The sequence below is a fragment of the Crocuta crocuta genome, unplaced genomic scaffold (genome assembly GCF_008692635.1).
Source record: "Crocuta crocuta isolate KB4526 unplaced genomic scaffold, BGI_CrCroc_1.0 scaffold91-1, whole genome shotgun sequence".
Lineage (NCBI taxonomy): Eukaryota > Metazoa > Chordata > Mammalia > Carnivora > Hyaenidae > Crocuta > Crocuta crocuta.
In genome coordinates this window covers 1,217,500-1,235,017 of record NW_027551575.1, presented here as the reverse complement: position 1 = coordinate 1,235,017, position 17,518 = coordinate 1,217,500, and the positions used below count along the sequence as shown (strand labels likewise).

Here is a 17,518-nt window from a genome sequence, read left to right as displayed (position 1 = left end):
ATTTCAGCAAGCTTTGGGGTCAGCAGGCCTGGGTTCTGACCCCAGGCTCTGCCACGGACTCATGTGATCTGGGGCCACTGACTTCGCTTTTCTTTGTTTACTTTCCTCATCTGTGAATTGGGCATAAAGCAGCATGTAACTCATAAGGGATTTAGTGAGTTACTATATGTAAAGAGCCTAGCACAACCTAAGGGCTCAGTAATTATGCACTACTACTATTACAGCAGATATCAATTCTGGCATAGCAGAATCATTTCTGCAGTATTTAAAAATCAAATGGTCAAAAAATGAACCTGATCCAACTGCATCAGAATCCTCGGGCATAGGTCTCCGGCATCCATAAGCTGCTGAGGTGACCATGAGGAACTGTCAGAGTTAGGAACCACATGTTCAGTGCTTCTTTAACCTACTACAATCGGGGCTCAACATCCCTCACTAGGTGCTTTGTAGTGGTCTTTTATGTGGTTTCCTTGCTCAGGATCCAATTTCCTACATCTTGTCTTCCATACAACTGCCAAGTTCATTTTCTAAAAGTACATCTCTGCTCAGTTTATTTCTCTGTTTCAATCAGCTCTCCCTACTGAGCAAATAAAATTCAGTCTGTAATACGCTGTTCATGACTCTGGCTATTGTTAATACTGACAAATGTTCACTCTTCCTGCCTTCTTTCTCAATGACAGTTATACCTTTCTAAATAGGAAGCCCACTTCCATGTAAGATAGAGGATCCCCTGACAAGATGTCTAGAAGTCATGTACAGATGTACATGACTGATTAGGGGGGTTGTAGAGGGGACTGCCTGATGACATTTAAAGGCTGTGAGTAGACTAACTTTAAACTCTGTGATAAAGATTCAGTCCGTGATCCCACAAATTATAAAAGGTTCGGGGTGAAGTGAGTTCTGTTTTCCCCAGAGACAACAAGTTAAGGGGAAGAGTGTTTCATGTACCTTCTATTTGGCATCAGGTCTGGGTTTAAGTGTCATGAAGAGAGCCAAGATGAAATAAGAGGATGGGAAGGCAGGTGGTCTGAAATCCATACCCCAGTGGTTACCGAAGTTCTGATTTACTGCGAGGCTAATAATTTTTTTAAAGAGTGTTCCAGAGAGAGAGTACAGGGAAAGTAGAAGCGCCACACACATAGAATTTTAATGAGCTTTTCCATCAACTACTCGTAAGAGAGTGTTCTCTTCTTAAGTAGCATGTACTAGCTCAAGTACACCCTTTAAAATTCAAAGCACCAACAAGATGAAGAAGCTGCAAGGAAAAGCAAACAAGTACCTCTAGCACTTGATGAAAAACTAATGGTTCAGAATGGCAGCAACTTTATTCTTACTCTACCTTGTAAAAAGATCATAACTAGGTTTGAAAAGCCATTGTTACTAACCAAACACAAGGAAAGTTACTTCTCAAACATTAAAAAGTTTCCACTTCTCTATAGTCCAAAATGCTACTAGAGCATTATTTCAAAATTTGACATTTCATATCTAAGAATTAAGACAAATCCTTTTACAGCTTAGCGTTAATTAAATCATATTTAAATATGTAGCTGTGGAATTTTCCACATGGAATAATTATGCAGTATCACCACTTCCTTAGCAATCGGAAAACCAAAGAATAACAGTAGGTTTCCCGAATGCTACTCAGGAATAGGGCCAGAGCCAAGAATACACTTGAAATTCTTGGCCCCTGATCATGGGTTCAGACCTTCCCGGGGCAAGCAAAGTAAAACTGGACTGAGATGGCCAGGAGTGATTTCTAATGGCTCTCAGAGATCAATATCACACTAAGCAGAAGCAAAAAACCTCTCCTGTTAAACCTGATAGCGTTCTCACAAGTTGTAAATCTAACACAAAACATTTTAACCCTCTAGTCCCTGAGTTAAAAAAAATATGAAGAGACATTTGAAAAAAGCATATGCTATATTAAACCTATTTTCAGATGAAAGTGCTCTTTCGATCATCTGTAACAACCACCACCATTTGTGTTGAGATACTTCCCAAGTAACAGAGCACTTTCATATATATTGTCTGGTAGCTCGTAGGTACCATTCTCACGTCTGTTTTGCTAAAAAAGAACCATCTATTTAATACAGAGAGTACTCTGTTCAAGACCAGAGAGCCTGTCCATTGGAGTAGAACGTAAATCTAGGTCTTCTGACTATACATCCCCAAATCCTCTCTCCTTTCTCCCTAACTACTTTCAGGCCTTTATCATTCTTCATTATGACCTCATATTACTCAGCTTTTCAATGTAAGTATTCCTAATAAAAAACAAAGTCATTCCATGGATAAAAGTGCAAGTGGAATTCAGAAGCAGTTCATTTAAAAACATTTTATACTTCCAGCAGTATATGGATATTAATCATCATCTGAATTGATTTGGCTCTTGAGTTAGGATACTGATTATCTGAATCTCTTGAGTTCCTGCATTTGGTATAGGGAATAGCAAGACCTGGATAGCAAGAGACTTGTGCTTCTAAATGGGTCCATTTCAAAAAATGTACCCAAATCTATTTGGCTCTCAAGTTCAAATCATGAGATTTCAGGTAGCAAGGTATATATCTCTACTTTGAAAAGAAATGAAAATATTAATATTTTTTAAAAAATAAAAACAAATAAAAGTGAAAGCCATTAGGACAAGGCAAAAAATTAGAACTTAAATATTGAATTTATGAGAACTACTGTAAACCTTCAGAGAAGAAGGACCTCTCAAGAAATCTGTGTGTTCTTAGAATCATTACATAAATTGAAAAACTAAGGGAAAAAAAGAAAGAAATGTGGAAATAATCATTCTCCATCCCCCTGCCAGATTGAAGCTGCTCTATTTATGGGACACTAAAAAAACCCTTGGCGTTCTTCAAGGGCATAACTGTTGGGACCTGTTTTAGTGAAATAGCATTGGTCTTTAGCAGTCTCCTGAGAAAGATGGCAACCATGAGACAGTGTACCCTTGCTGAAATCTGCATAAGTTGGAAAATCATTCCAGTTGTGCTAAATGCCAAAGGTCACACATTGTCTTCCTGCATTTGGTGAACATGTGGTTTCTGGATGACAGGGAAGAACTAATCTAAAGTGGTGATGGTGGTGAATATGTGTAAAATAATTCAAATGTGAATTACCAGAGTACCAATCAAAATCAGAAAACTGGGGTGCCTGGGTGGCTCAGTCAGTTAAGCGTCTGACTTTGGCTCAGGTCCTGATCTCACGGTTCATGGGTTCAAGCCCCATGTCAGGCTCTGCTGATAGCTAGCTCAGAGCCTGGAGCCTGCTCTGGATTCTGTGTCTCCCTCTCTCTCTGACCCTCCCCTGCTCATGCTGTCTCTCTCTCTCAGAAAAAAAAATTTTTAAAAACCCCACAAAATCAGAAAACAAAGGTCTAGTCTTTTCCGCCAACAACTAACCACAGTCTCAGGAAGGTCCTATCTGTGAGCCTCAGTGTCTTACATTCTAACATAAGGAGTTAGTCCTTTGATGATGCCTAGGTACAACTCAGCTCTACAACACTATGATTCCTTGTTTATTTAAAACCTGTTTTACCTTTGTTATATTTTAAAAATGTTTTGTGATAGTTATAAAAGCAACACACATTTGTGTGGTATAAAACATAGATACGCAGGGGTGCCTGGGTGGCTCATTTGGTTAAGCATCTGACTTTTGGTTTCAGGTCATGATCTTGCAGTTTTGTGAGTTCAAGCCCTGCATCTGGCTCTGCACTGGCAGTGCTAAGCCTGTTTGGGATTCTGTCCTCCCTCCCCACCCTCTCCCTCTCTCTCTCCCTGTCTGTCTCTCTCAAAATAAATAAACTTTAAAAATAAATAAACAAAATAGAAACTACCCATAATCTCATCACACAGAACAAGTGTTCTCACAAAAGAAATGTACTGATGTTTTATAACCTGTTTTTCATTGAACATATTTAAACTTGATTTGGCACTAACTGTTCTTCTATAACACTGATTTTTATTTTTTAAAATGGGCAAAGAGAGAAGGCAGACACTTCAGTATCACTCAGAGATTACCCTATGAAAATTTCCTGCCCTTTCTGATATACCCCTGAGGGTGCAGGCCCTCCCAGTCAAGATTTATCACTGATGGCATTAAGTGCTACTTCTCTTAGGAACATCTGGGCAGAATCAAGCTAAATGCACTGTGCCTCAAAAATCAGTTTTGATGATTACTGAGTTGGAATGTACTATCATTTATTAACCAATTTCTTTCAGTGGATATTAAAGCTATTTTCATTATTATAAACATAATAAATATCTGTGTAGCTCTTAGTACATATTTGTAATGAAAACACTGACACTTCCCTTTCATTAACTAGTAATAAAAATCAATATTTGAAGTGTCTACAAGGGAGTGTAAAGTTGCAGTTTCTCATTCGGTTTCATTGAAATCCTATTAAATATAGGAATCCGATATAAAGAGGAAAGATACCCTTAAGTAGGAAATCTGGTTTCTTACCAGCATCTTTGATCCAATTATCATAAAGACATACAGTCCTCGACGTAAGATCACTGAAGGCCATTTTCCACAGGATATACTGGCTCTTACAATGGGTTCTTCAGTAAAATAAAAGAGAAATGAGTTTATGATTTATAAATGCAAATAAAGCCAGATTCTAATAAAACAATATTATAAATGCTAAATATTTAATAGGACTACTTGGCAAAACAACAAACTTGTACTGAGGGTAAAGGCATTAGTGAACCACATTAAACCCTGATACAGTCGCAAACATTTAAGGTTTTTCATCCTTATAAGATCAATGCTTACTTTGTTGAAAAAGGCTGACATTCTAGGTAAAAGATATAAAAGGAATAAATGATTCTAAGAACTTTTATAAGTGCATCTCCCTTTTATAGTAACCACATAAATCAGGAAAGAACTGTACCTCCGATGGCAATTCTGAAATAAAAACCCTGGAGAAGAAAGTCAAGAAGATATACAAACCTTCAGAGAAGCTACTCAGATTCAAGACTTACAGCTGAAATTCAGGCATAATAAGGTATTCTATATGCAAGTCTTTACAATTTAAGTGGAATACAGGTAGAAAGAGGGACGGAAAGAAGATTCACAACAAGTAAGACAAAGGTGTCCCATTTATCTTGACAGAGAAATGAGAATAGTTGGAAAAAGAAGTCTTCTGAAGAGAGAGAGAGAGAGAGAAAGAGAGAAAGAGAGAAAGAAAGAAAGAAAGAGAGAAAGAGAGAAAGAAAGAAAGAAAGAAAGAAGACTGACCGACCAGTGAGGGGAAACTAGCTCTATTATATATTAAAAGATATTCTAAGTCTTCAATAATTAAACAGTGAGACACTGGCACATGAAGAAGTAAACCAATGGAACAGAGCAGAACATCCAAAAATACATCAAATACAGTTAGGAATTTAGAACTCTATTTTGTAAATTCTTAGATGTACACTCTCCCACAATTTAACTTATCCAAAATTAGCATATGTCTTACAAGTGGATGGTGTGTCATCAAATGAACAATGTATTTGATTCAAAGTCATACAGTGGGAAAATGAAATAGCTCTGGAGATGGATGGTGATGCTGCACAATAATGTAACTGTATTTAATACCACTGAACTTTATACTTAAAAATTGTTAAAATGGTATATTTTACATTATGTAAATTTTATCATAGTAATAAAAGAAGTCCTTTATGACTGCAACAGGAAAATTCAAACTTTCTTCCAGCATTCTGAAATAAAGCCATTTCAGAATATATACCAATATAAAATATATCATAAGACATTTGGTATACGATAACAGTAGCATTTCAAACCAATGGGCATTGAATTGCCAGCAGTTCTTCAAAAAATGGTGTGATGGGGTGCCTGGGTGGGTTAAGCATCTGACTTCGATTCAGGTCATAATCTCAGGGTTCATGAGTTCAAGCACCATGTCGGGCTGTGTTGACAGCTCCGAGCCTAAAGCCTGCTTCAGATTCTGTGTCTCCCTCTCTCTTTCTGCCCCTCACCTGCTCATGCTCGGTCTCTGTCTCTCTCTTAAAAATAAATAAAAACATTTAAATAAATGGTGTGATAGAACTAGATGGCCATCAGGGGGAAAAAAAAGTTGGATCCAAACATCATACTATAAACCAAGATAAATTCTAAGTAGATCAAAGATTTAAATAAGAAAAAGAGAACCATTAAAGTACTAGATGGCAGCAAAGAGAATACTTTTCTCACCTTGGAGTGGGAAAGGACTTTTTAACTTTGACTTAAAATCCAAAAGATATAAGAGAAGACTAACAAATTCAGCCACATGAAAATCAAAAGGAAAAAAAATAGAAAGTAAAAAACGGTAAACAGGAAAAAATATGTTCAGTTCATACACAAATGCTACTCTTCTTAATAGAGTTTCAAGAAATTGATAAGAAAAAGACCTGTAAGCAGAAAAAAAAAAAAAAAAAAGATGGGCAAATTTCACTGGAAAAGAAGTACAAATGGCTTTTAAACATATGAAAAGTTGCTTAATTTTAATCATATAATAAACCTACAATATCTTACCGCGATGGATGGATCAAAGTCGAAATATTTCTATCAGATTGGCTAAAATCCAAAAATGTGTTGACAGGGCTGTGGCAAACTCATACAGTGCTGGTCGGAGTGCAAATGAGCATAACCCTTATTAATGGCAATTTGGTACTAACAGTGGAAATTATAAATGTGTATTTTTTATCCTAGCAGTGCTACTCCTAAAAACTCATCCTACAGATACACATGCACATACACAGAATGACATATATTCAAGGTTATTCATTGCATCAGTTAGTAACAGCAGAAGACTGGAAACCAGCCAAATGTCTATTAAAAGTGGACTTGTTAATAATACATCTAAACCATGAAATATTATGCTATTGTAAGTAAGAATGAGGAAGTTCTCTGTGCACTTATATGGAGAGCTATCCAAGATAAATCTCTATGTGAAAAAACCAAAGAAAGGTATATAATTTTTAAATGACTACTTATATATTCAAAAGGAGGGAAGGAATGAAGATATAAATTTTCATTTATTTATTTTAGCACAAAACAGACTCTGAAGAGATATTCATGGGTAAGGGAATGGTACAAACTGGGCTGCAGGGGTAGAAGGTAGATCTCATACTGTTTGTTTTTTTAACTAATGTGAATATATTACTTATCCAAAAATAAAGGAAAAAAAAAAAGAATAGGATCAGCTGCATCTTCGCTGGGACATTCCTACTTAAACATCCATATACAAATACACATAAACACAGAAGAGAGATTTTTATCTTACTTCCTCGAGGGTTCGTTCCCTCCAGAGGATCTCTCCAAGTTGAGGGAAGTATCTCAGCATGGCCTTGATACATTCTGTATCCTTGAGATGAATTCAGACTCAAGACTGGCTGTGGTGATGCCAGGGTCTTGCTGGAATCAGCCTGGACTCTCGCTTTCCTATGGATCGTTTCTATAATGAAGGTATGGGGTCAGGGATAAGGGGGTCTATGGTCACAAAGAGCTTGGTTTGAATCCCACCACTTAATAGGTGTGTGATCCTGAGAAAACTGAAAGCTCAATTTCCTAGTATGTAATATGGTGATTCTACAACCTACCGAGATAAACTAACTCAGAGTTGGTTTTGAGGACCATACAAGATTATATATATTTGTTAAGTTTAGAGCACAGAAACGGATACAGAATGAACATTTAATCAAAGTCAGACATCATCACTTGCAGAGACAAGTTGTCCCATGTCTGGACAAACTCATTACTTATTAGAGTTGAATGGAATTTTATGCAACGAATATAGAGAAAACTCTACTACTTTCATTTTAAAAGCTGGTATGTTACAGATTATAATGATTCTTCCCTTGATGTTTCCAACTGCTGGTATGAGTGTATCAAACCATGCTAAAGGCTACCTGCTTGTGTACCTTAACCATGGATAAAACAGACCTCAAGCTATTATTCTCATGATTAACTGCCAAAATGATGTCGTTTAAATTACTCAAAGCCAGAGTAAAAGATTCAAATTATATACGGCATATGTTAAGGTCACATTTCAAAGTACTTTCTGTTTTCTGGTAATTCCTTCCTCTTCTTTTTTTCCCCCACTGATTCCACGCAGGATATTCTCTTCTCCCCAACCTCACTAAAGCACAAAAACTGAAGAAACCATAGTCTAATGCAGGTCAGAAACATTCACAGGCAGTAAAAAGAGCTGATTTCTCTAATCCCAAACATTATACAAGACTGAGATGAAGGGAGGTGGGGAAGGTACTCAGAGGAGCAAGTCCTACTGGATGGGAAGGAGCACTGGAAGCAGATGTTTTCTCTAAGCAGGTAGGAGACAGAGGACTGGTGGGGGGTAAGAAATGGATCAATTAGCCCAAATTCCTGGAGTATGGACTCACTCACTGACCCTTTCCTTATAGGTAACTTGACATCCAACAAGTGGGCCCACCAGCAGAGAAGGGATGTGCAAAATAGTGTAGGGATGGGGTATGAAAAGAAAACCTGATCTTTTCCCTTGCTAGAAGTGACAAGAAGTAGCTGAGAATCTTCTAAGCTGGGACAGTGATAGACTGGATGCCAATATTGCATTGTAGGGACTGATCTAGAAAACTGTTAACAACTGAATTTGAGGCAGCCTGGGTTTTCTTGCAATGCATGTAGTGCTACTCCTAGACTCAGACACCTCCCCCTTACCCCCAACTATACCATGATTTAACAAAGACACTTGATTGCCAAACAACAACACAGAGATGAGAAGAAACTTACTCTATGTGGTGAAGGTACAGAGATATCTTCTAGCTGACAGCAGAACAGGGACCTTAACAACCAATTTAAAATGCTCAGTTAGGGCGCCTGGGTGGCTCAGTAAAGCATCCGACTCTTGATTGTGGCTCAGGTCATAATCCCAGGGTTGTGGGATCCAACTCTGTGTGGGGCTCTGTGCTGAGCGTGGAGTCTGCTTAAGATTTTCTCTCCCCCTGCCCTTCTCCCCTGCTCACTCTGTCTCTAAAGTAAAAATAAAACAGAGGTGCCTGGGTGGCTCACTCATTTAAGCGTCCAACTTCGGCTCAGGTCATGATCTCTCAGTTCACGGGTTCAAGCTCTGCGTCGGGCCCTGTTCTGATAGCTCAGAGCCTTGAGCTGCTTTGGATTCTATGTCTCTCTCTCTCTCCCTCTCTCAAAAATAAACATTGAAATTTTTATTTTTTATTTATTTAAAAAATGTTTTAAATGTTTTATTTATTTCTGAGAGAGAGAGAGACAGCGTGAACAGGGGAGAGTCAGAGAGAGAGGGAGATACAGAATCCGAAGCAGGCTCCAGGCTCTGAGCTAGCTGTCAGCACAGAGCCCGATGTGGGTCTGAACCCACAAACTGTGAGATCATGACCTGAGCTGAAGTCGGTCACTTAACCAACAGAGCCACCCAGGCACCCCATTAAAATTTTTTAAATAAAAATAAAATAAAATGCTCAATAGCATAAGATTTTAGGGCTAGTGATGGAACAAAAATCAGGGTTCTGTAGGTTCTGTAGGTCAAGCAGAGACTTAAAACTAAAAAATGGTACACAAATGACCACGCCTCCAGTAAGGGTGGAAGAGATAAGGGGTAGACGAGGGGCCCACCCCCAAAGGCCTCAAAGCTATGTGGCAGGAAACAGGAACTTATTGATGGAGAACTGGTGTTGGAATACCAATACCTACCAATGACTCATGAATTCTCCCTGTTTTTGACAGTACCACATGGTGACTGAGTGATTTGGTAAAAAAGGGACTGAAACTACCCAGACTAGCTTCTTGAGGCCTCCATTAAAATGTCAAGTTCAAATGTGAGAAGTGTACCTGCTGCCAATAGAAGACCCTTCCCTCTGGCAGCTTACCTGGAGACTATTGGAAGGCACAAACTGCTTACGTCAGCACAACATGAATATAACACCAGAACCACAAGGGGATCCTTGATGTATCTGATCCCTTCATCCATTTGGCACAGTCATAAGGCAGAACTCAGCTGAGTGAACTTCTTGGTGGAATTCACCCAGATGAGGTTGGGACCTTAGAGCTGCCTCGGAAAGGAAGCACCTTTCAGGAATCCAGGAATCTAAAACCATGGTCCACCATTTCCAGGCGAACCCTCCCATGTAGAGATTTATCCAAACTCTGTAAAATATGTAGGAGACACCTTCTCTGAGGAAAAGGAGTGGCAGAGTCATAACATATGGCTTTCCTAAGGCGTGTCTATGATCCATAAACAAGGCCATATGGTTTTCCATTTCTCTTGGATGTCTGGGAGGTTCTGGGCTTCCCACTGATCTTTGCTTTGGAAATTAGGCATCAAATCAGGGACAAATCTGCAAGAAGCGATATGGCTAGCCACACCTGCTGCTTGGAGATACAAAAGGAGATATAGGACGGTACCAGCATATGGTTGGGGTCTATGGTAGACATGAGGACAGCAGGGTTAAGAACAAAACAGGTGACCTTCCTGTGGAAAGCCATGCCTGGGCTCATACTGAGGTGGTTGTCTGAAACTTTACCTTTGTACAAAGCACGGAGGAGAGAGGGACAGGGCAAATCAAGCTATTCCACAGAAATCATAATTGCTCATCAGAGAACAGGTGAGGGAAATGTGCCTTCAAAGGCAGATGGTGTTGCAAGGGAGGAGAACAGAGCCAGCTTGGAAAGGGAAAGGAAAAGGCACTCAAGCCTGAGTCATTAGAAGCGGACAGGGGAGGTTCTGCAGTGAGTCAGAACCAGGCAGTGGGACCTCAGCACATGGGTGGTAAAAGGTCTTCAGTTGAAACTGTCACAAAGCCTCTCTCTGTGTAATGACTCTGGAAAAGCAGAGTTCACATGCAGTCTCTGCTTCTGTTGTCTTGGGAAGAAAAAATGCTGAGATAAGAAGCAAAAACCTCAGGAAGAATTCAAAGATCACTAGGGAAATGTCCACCTAGATACTAATCTGTGTGTTTCCTGTGTATTCCCCTCCCCCGTCTGTTTCCTCCCTGCATCCGGTTTCCCCACCCCAGCCCCATCCTCTGTATGCAAGCAGAAAGCCCTAAAGAGGTTGTGAGTCTAAGTGCTGGACAGAAGGGTGCCTGAGTTAGCTCCATCCCAATGGTTTAGTAAGCCTGAGACTAGAAGAAGGGGATCAGAAACTTTTAAGCATATTAAAATATGAGAAATGATTATAAGTTAATAATTTGTTTAAACCTGGGTTTCTCAACCTTGGCTGTACTGACATTTTGGGACAGACAATTCTTAGCTGTGGGAAGCTGTCCTGGGCACTGGAGGATATTTAGCACCAACCTTGGCATTCCCATGCCAGGAACACCTCTTTCCCAGTTGAGACAACCAAAGTTTCCAGAAATTGCCAAATTGCCAATCCCTAGTTAAGAAACACTACTTTACTTAACTTTTTTTTTTAATAGTTTATTGTCAAATTAGTTTCCACATAACACTCAGTGCTCATCCCCACAAGTGTCCTCCTCCATGCCCATCCCCCCTCCCCCCACATCCATCAGTCCTCAGTTTTTGTCAGCATTCAAGAGTCTCTCATGGTTTGCTTCTCTTCCTTTCCCCCACCATTTACTTAACTTTTTTAATGCTGATTTATTTTTGAGCGAGAGAGAAAGAGTGAGCACAAGCAGGGGAGGGGCAGAGAGAGAGGGAGACACAAAACCTGAAGCAGGCTCCAGGCTCTGAGCTGTCAGAACAGAGCCCAATGTGGGCCTCAAACTCACAAACTGCAAGATCATGACCTGAGCCAAAGTCAGATGCTTAACTGACTGAGCCACCCAGACACCCAGAGAACCACCGGTTTAAATTAAACTACCAACACTGATTCATTCAAATAATAGTAGTTTGCTTCAGATTTATCATCTTAGCAATGGTACATTTATTTCAGTGACCTCATTCAAAGCAAGTTTTGAACTTTTCTTTACAAGTGCCAGAGTTTTTCAGAATTTCATTCTAATGGTTTTAAGAAAAATCAAGCTCATAACCAATCAGAACTTTAAGAATGGTTCCGAAGGTAACTGGATGAAGCTGAACCCCACCTTAATAAGTGGAGTGGGAAAGGGGGGCAATGGAATAGCTTTAATCATAATTTACTACTAACATTTTCAACTTATAGGTTTGTTAACATGAAGACAATTTCAAAAAACAATCCAGAAATATTACTACAGCAATATTAGTGGAATAAATGTATAGTAGCCTGAGGTGTCTGCTTTACAGGAAACATTTATATGTGTACATTCCAGCATATTAGTTCAAATCCTTTTTCTCTATCATCTATTATGAACTCCAAGCAAAAGAATGTGAATTTAGAATGTGAAATAGAATCAGTGAAAAATGATTTTAAATGACAGTTTCTTTTTTTTAATGTTTTATTTATTTCTGAGAGAGAGAGAGAGAGCAAGCGAGTGAGCATGGGCAGGGGAGGGTCAGAGAGAGAGAGAGATACAAAATCTGAAACAGGCTCCAGGCTCTGAGCTAGCTGTCAGCACAGAGCTCGATGTGGGGCTCAAACCCATGAACCATGAGATCATGACCCGAGCTGAAGTCGGACGCTTAACCGACTGAGCCACCCAGGCACCCCTCAAATAACAGTTTCAATATTGTTCTCACACACACACACACACACACACACACACACACACACACACTACAGAAGCAAAAATATGTTTGACACACCTACAACACAGGATTTTCCATTTCATTTTAATGTTTTACACACACACACACACACACACACACACAATGTTTTCCCTTGGGATTTCCTTCCTTTATTACTCTCCCCACTTTTTTGCCATGTCTATTCAATAACTAGGTTGTATAAACTGTCTCGGGAGTGAAACAGAATAGCAGAAAGCAAAGGGACAGAAAGTTTTATCCTAGCTTTGAGTTACTTAGCCATACAGAAGAAGTCAAGGACAGAAACATAGATTTGAGAAGAAACATTTGAGGTTTCCAAGCTTCCTAGCACAGAAGAGCATGCTTCAGGCCTGACTGAGGGAGAGTTGGAGAGAAAGCAATTAGTACAGATCTCAATGAGAAGGGCAAGGAAGCCTTGGCAAGGTGCCAGGTAGGATTATGGGAACCGAGAACAGAAGTGGTCAGGCTCAGTTCCTGGGCAGAGAGGGAACCAGGTGGCTGATGGGAACTTGGGTGGGAAGAGAGCTTCTCTTACTCTGGAGTGGAGCAGGAGCACCAGCAACACTTCTGAGTACCCTGGGGAGACTCAGAAGAAGTGCATAAGAGCTGTAGAAAATGCAGTCATGCAGCAACAACACAGACCTGCAGGGACAAGTGGCCAGAGACTGGATGGGACCCAGGGTATCTCATGGGATGGCAATGGAGACAAAGGACATCGGGGACTAACGGGCTCCTCTTTACAAGTAGCTTGGTATCACACAAGCTCGTTCTAACTTACTGAGGGGTACAGAGGGGTGGCCATATTTAGAGTTGCTTGAAATACGTTCCTTCCACCAAAAAGAAGAAACCTTTATTAAAAAATAAATATTAAGATATAAAGAAGATTTTGCTCTTACATAGCTCTGTCAGCTGAGGCTTGGAACTATTTACTTTTGGTATAAAATCAGGTCATTACAATTTTTTTCCTTTCTATACCCCTTATATCAGTGGTTGCCAGACCTGGTTGATAATCAGAATTATCTGGAGAAACATCTGGATTTAATTAGTGTATTTGGGGAGATTATGGTGATGGGCCAAGTTTGGGAACCTTTCTTAATGCTGCATAAACCAGTGTCCTCATGTTATGAGTGGCATAAAATTTGTGACTAAGGATTAAGTTCATGAATATTACCAGGATATGACAGACATCTGGGTCAAGAAGGGCAGCAACAGGAAATGCAATCAATACTGGAATGTTTTCTCCAGTGATGCAAACATCCATAAGAGATGTGAAATGTGGGAGATCTTTTAATCAGCACATACACCCAAGATGTAAGGAAAGCAACCTCATATTCTGAGAGCAAAATAAGCTTGAAGTTCCCAAACATGTGTGAAAGCGAAAATCATTCCCACATCTTAGGTTTTAGTAAATAACAAATAATTAGAATATAAGCCTTGTCTTTCAGGCAAACATAAGTGACCACAAATATCAAATACAGAAACTAACCACCTGGCTTTCTGCTTTGCAAATAGGAATATTATAGTGTCAGGGAAGAGGTTTTTGTCTGCAAGAGAATGCTCAACTCAAAGTGTCTTAAACAGTAAAGAGGATAAGTTATGGAAAAAGAGGTCGAAAGGTAGCGAATGTTTTCTGGGTTGATTAATTTCTGTTTTTGTCATTGTTGTGGAAAAAGATGGTGAGAGTCATACCAATGACCATATTCTCATATACCTTCATCCAGACCAAAGGGTCTCTTCCAATGTGTCTCTTTCTCAGGAGCTTGAAAACCCCTCTCAATGCTCCCCAGAAGTTTTTCAAATGTCCCTTACCAGAACTGCACAAAGTGCCAGCATCTAAGCCACACACACTGAGAAAAAAATGGGACTCTAGTGGTTTCTTTAGGGTACCTGGTACTGCATTTACCACAACTTCACATGGGGAAGCACATGGCTTTGGAGAGGAAGGAGGAGCCTGAAATGAGAAACATAGTTATTCCACAAGGAAGAAAGGGGGTTAACTTTGCTTTTTTTTAATTTTTTAAAAAATTTATTTCTGAGAGAGAAAGAGAAAGACGGTGTGGTGTGAGCAGGGGAGGGTCAGAGAGAGAGGGAGACACGGAATCCGAAACAGTTTCCAGGCTCTGAGCTAGCTGTCAGTACACAGCCTGACGTGGGGCTCGAACCCACAAACCATCAGATCATGACCTGAGCCAAAGTTGGATGCTGAAATGACTGAGCCACCCAGGCAACCCAAAAGGGGGTTAACTTTGAGGAACAAAGTCTGCTGAAACTATGACTTAAAGAGATTCCTCTGTAGTACCATTTCCAATGTGAACTGAAGCTCTTGACAGTGAGCCCATCCATCCAACTGCTCTTGTGTCCTAGTGATATGGGCTCGGGATAACCTAATCTTGACTTTTTTGTTGTTGTTGTTTAAGTAAGACACGGTTAGTAAGTGAAGCGTGCTTTGCAGCATCTGAGACTTCTTAGAGACTTTTATATCTATTTAGAACTATCTTGTGCCATAGTCTGCTTGACGATACAGGTGATGCACCATAAATTCATAAACACAAGACAGCATAGGGTTGAACTCACACTTGGAATTGCTATGGCACTTCCAAAGACTTAGGTTTCTCTCACTGGGATACAGCGTGTTTAGGTAAAATGGGTACTTCTCACCCCTAGTACCCAGTACCCATGACATGAGAGTATATATTAACACTCTAAGGATAGACTCAAGCCTGCCCTTCAATCAGATTTGAGTTGTCATTTCCATGTCAAGCAGGACCTCAAAACAGGTATCTGTGCCCTCTACTCTATTCCTTACTATCCCACTCTTTCATCATGACTTTCACTTCTTCACTTTTTTTCATAATATCAGAGCCCTCTGGGAAATGTAACACTATCTATGCATGACCCACCAGACTAATTCAGATTACATTCCTGTTTGGCTTGAGCTCTGCAACATTATCAGTACTCTGTAAGTGTGAGCAAAGAAGCAGGGAAACTTGTTGAGATGTTCATTTAACAACTTCAACATGTTAATACGACAATTTGTTAGAAATGAAAGACTTATAGACACGAGTGATATTAGCAACAGCCTCCACTAGGAAACAAGTCATGTAAACATTTAACACAATGCTAAATATGCTATTTATTGTGTTTACTGTTACTGTTAGCAGAGCAATCAGTATCCTTGCCAAGATTTTGGCCCCAATTCAGGATTTATCACTAGAAACATGAGCAAGTTTAGAGAAGACTCAGAGAACATTTAGGGTAAATAAAGGACCTGCTTAAATCATTAGCAGTATAAAACTCAGTCTAATGCAGTAGGCAGCAGGACGAGGAAGAACCCTGCCCTCGGACTTCCTCAACTCATGGAAAGATTCCAGGAAATGTGATAAATCTGAGAAAAGCATCTGAAAAACCATACAGATGAAAGTGATTACCAGGACCAATAGTAATTGCTTCTCTGTCAGAAGAAATGAGAAATACCTCCAGCACAGTTCAATTCTTACTTGTAACCTAAATCCTAGAACAATGCTTTGAGTAAAATAGGTGCTTAATAAATATCTGCTGGATTAATTTTAAAATGCTGTACGCTCGGGGCACCTGGGTGGCTCAGTTGGTTAAGCGTCCAACTTGGGATCAGGTCATGATCTTGCAGTTCATGGGTTCGAGCCCCGTGTTGGGCTCTGTACTGACAGCTCTAAGCCTGGAGCCTGTTTCAGATTCTGTGTCTCCCTCTCTCTCTCTACCTCACTTGTTCATGCTCTGTCTCTGTCTCTCTCTTTCTCTCAAATAAATAATCTGTGTCTCCCTCTCTCTCTACACCTCACTTGTTCATGCTCTGTCTCTCTCTTTCTCTCAAATAAATAAACGTTATAAAAATTAAAGAAAATTGCTGTAAGCTCTAAATAAATAAATAAATGGTAAAGAAAGGGGGCCAGACCAAAGATTCCCTCACTTAAGCTTTCTCTACTTTTTTTCCCAGTGAATGCAATACTCCTCCCATTCATTTCCTCTTCAAACACAAGGCATTTTTTTCAGCATTTGTTACTGTGCAAGGAAGTGCTGAACAGGATACAATATTATGTTTAAAATATGGACCCTCAATTCAAATGACTTTCAATTTGACAGGAAAAGTAAATACCAACACAGATATCTACAATGCAAAGCAGCACACAGGGTTACACAAGTAGTTCACAGAAACTACTACAGCTTCTAGGAATGAAGGTTCACTTCTGGCACAAGTGACCAGAAAGGCATAACGGAGGGGAGGGTACATGAGCTGGGCTTTAAGAATAAGATTCCAATAGGCAAAAATGTGTGCACCTGGGAGAGAAGACAGACATGCACTGCAAGCAGAGAGCCCTCCAAGGGGAAATTCATTCATTTATTTGCTCAGTCAATATTATTGCTTTTATTCTTTTTGCTGGAGATGACTGATTTTTATTTATTAAAGTATAACTGACATACAATATTATATTCATTTCAGGTATACAACACAGTGATTTTACATTTGTATACATTGTGTAATGGTTTCCGCAATAAATCTAGTTACTATAAGTCACCTTACAAAGTTAATACAATGCTATTGACTATATTCCCCATGCTCTCCATTACATCCCTGTGACTTAATTTATAAACAAAGTTTGTACCTCTTAAAAGCCCTCACTCATTTCACATTCCCAATCCCCCTCCCCTCTGGCAATGATCAATCTTTTTTCTGTATCTTTAAGCCTGTGGGTTTTTTTGTTTTGTTTATTAGGTTCTACATATAAGTAATATCATGCAGTATTTGTTTTTCTGTGCCTGGCTTATTTCACTTAACATAGTATTCTCAAGCTACACACACACACACACACACACACACACACACACACACACACACACACAC

The 17,518-nt window shown here is 39.6% G+C and overlaps 1 protein-coding gene across 3 annotated transcripts in view; it reads right to left on the bottom strand.

Annotated features, from left to right (window-relative positions):
* Nucleotides 1-17,518, bottom strand: part of ELOVL7 (ELOVL fatty acid elongase 7) — a 74,407-nt gene that overhangs the window by 24,897 nt on the left and 31,992 nt on the right. For 2 of the 3 annotated variants that reach the window (XM_077751446.1, XM_077751447.1), the window contains one exon: nucleotides 4,465-4,562. In XM_077751446.1, the coding sequence (XP_077607572.1) occupies nucleotides 4,465-4,528 (64 nt within the window). In that variant the 5' untranslated portion in view covers nucleotides 4,529-4,562. Of the gene's footprint in view, nucleotides 1-4,464; nucleotides 4,563-7,270; nucleotides 7,321-17,518 lie in introns of those variants that run through there. The other variant, XM_077751448.1, reaches the window with a different exon arrangement.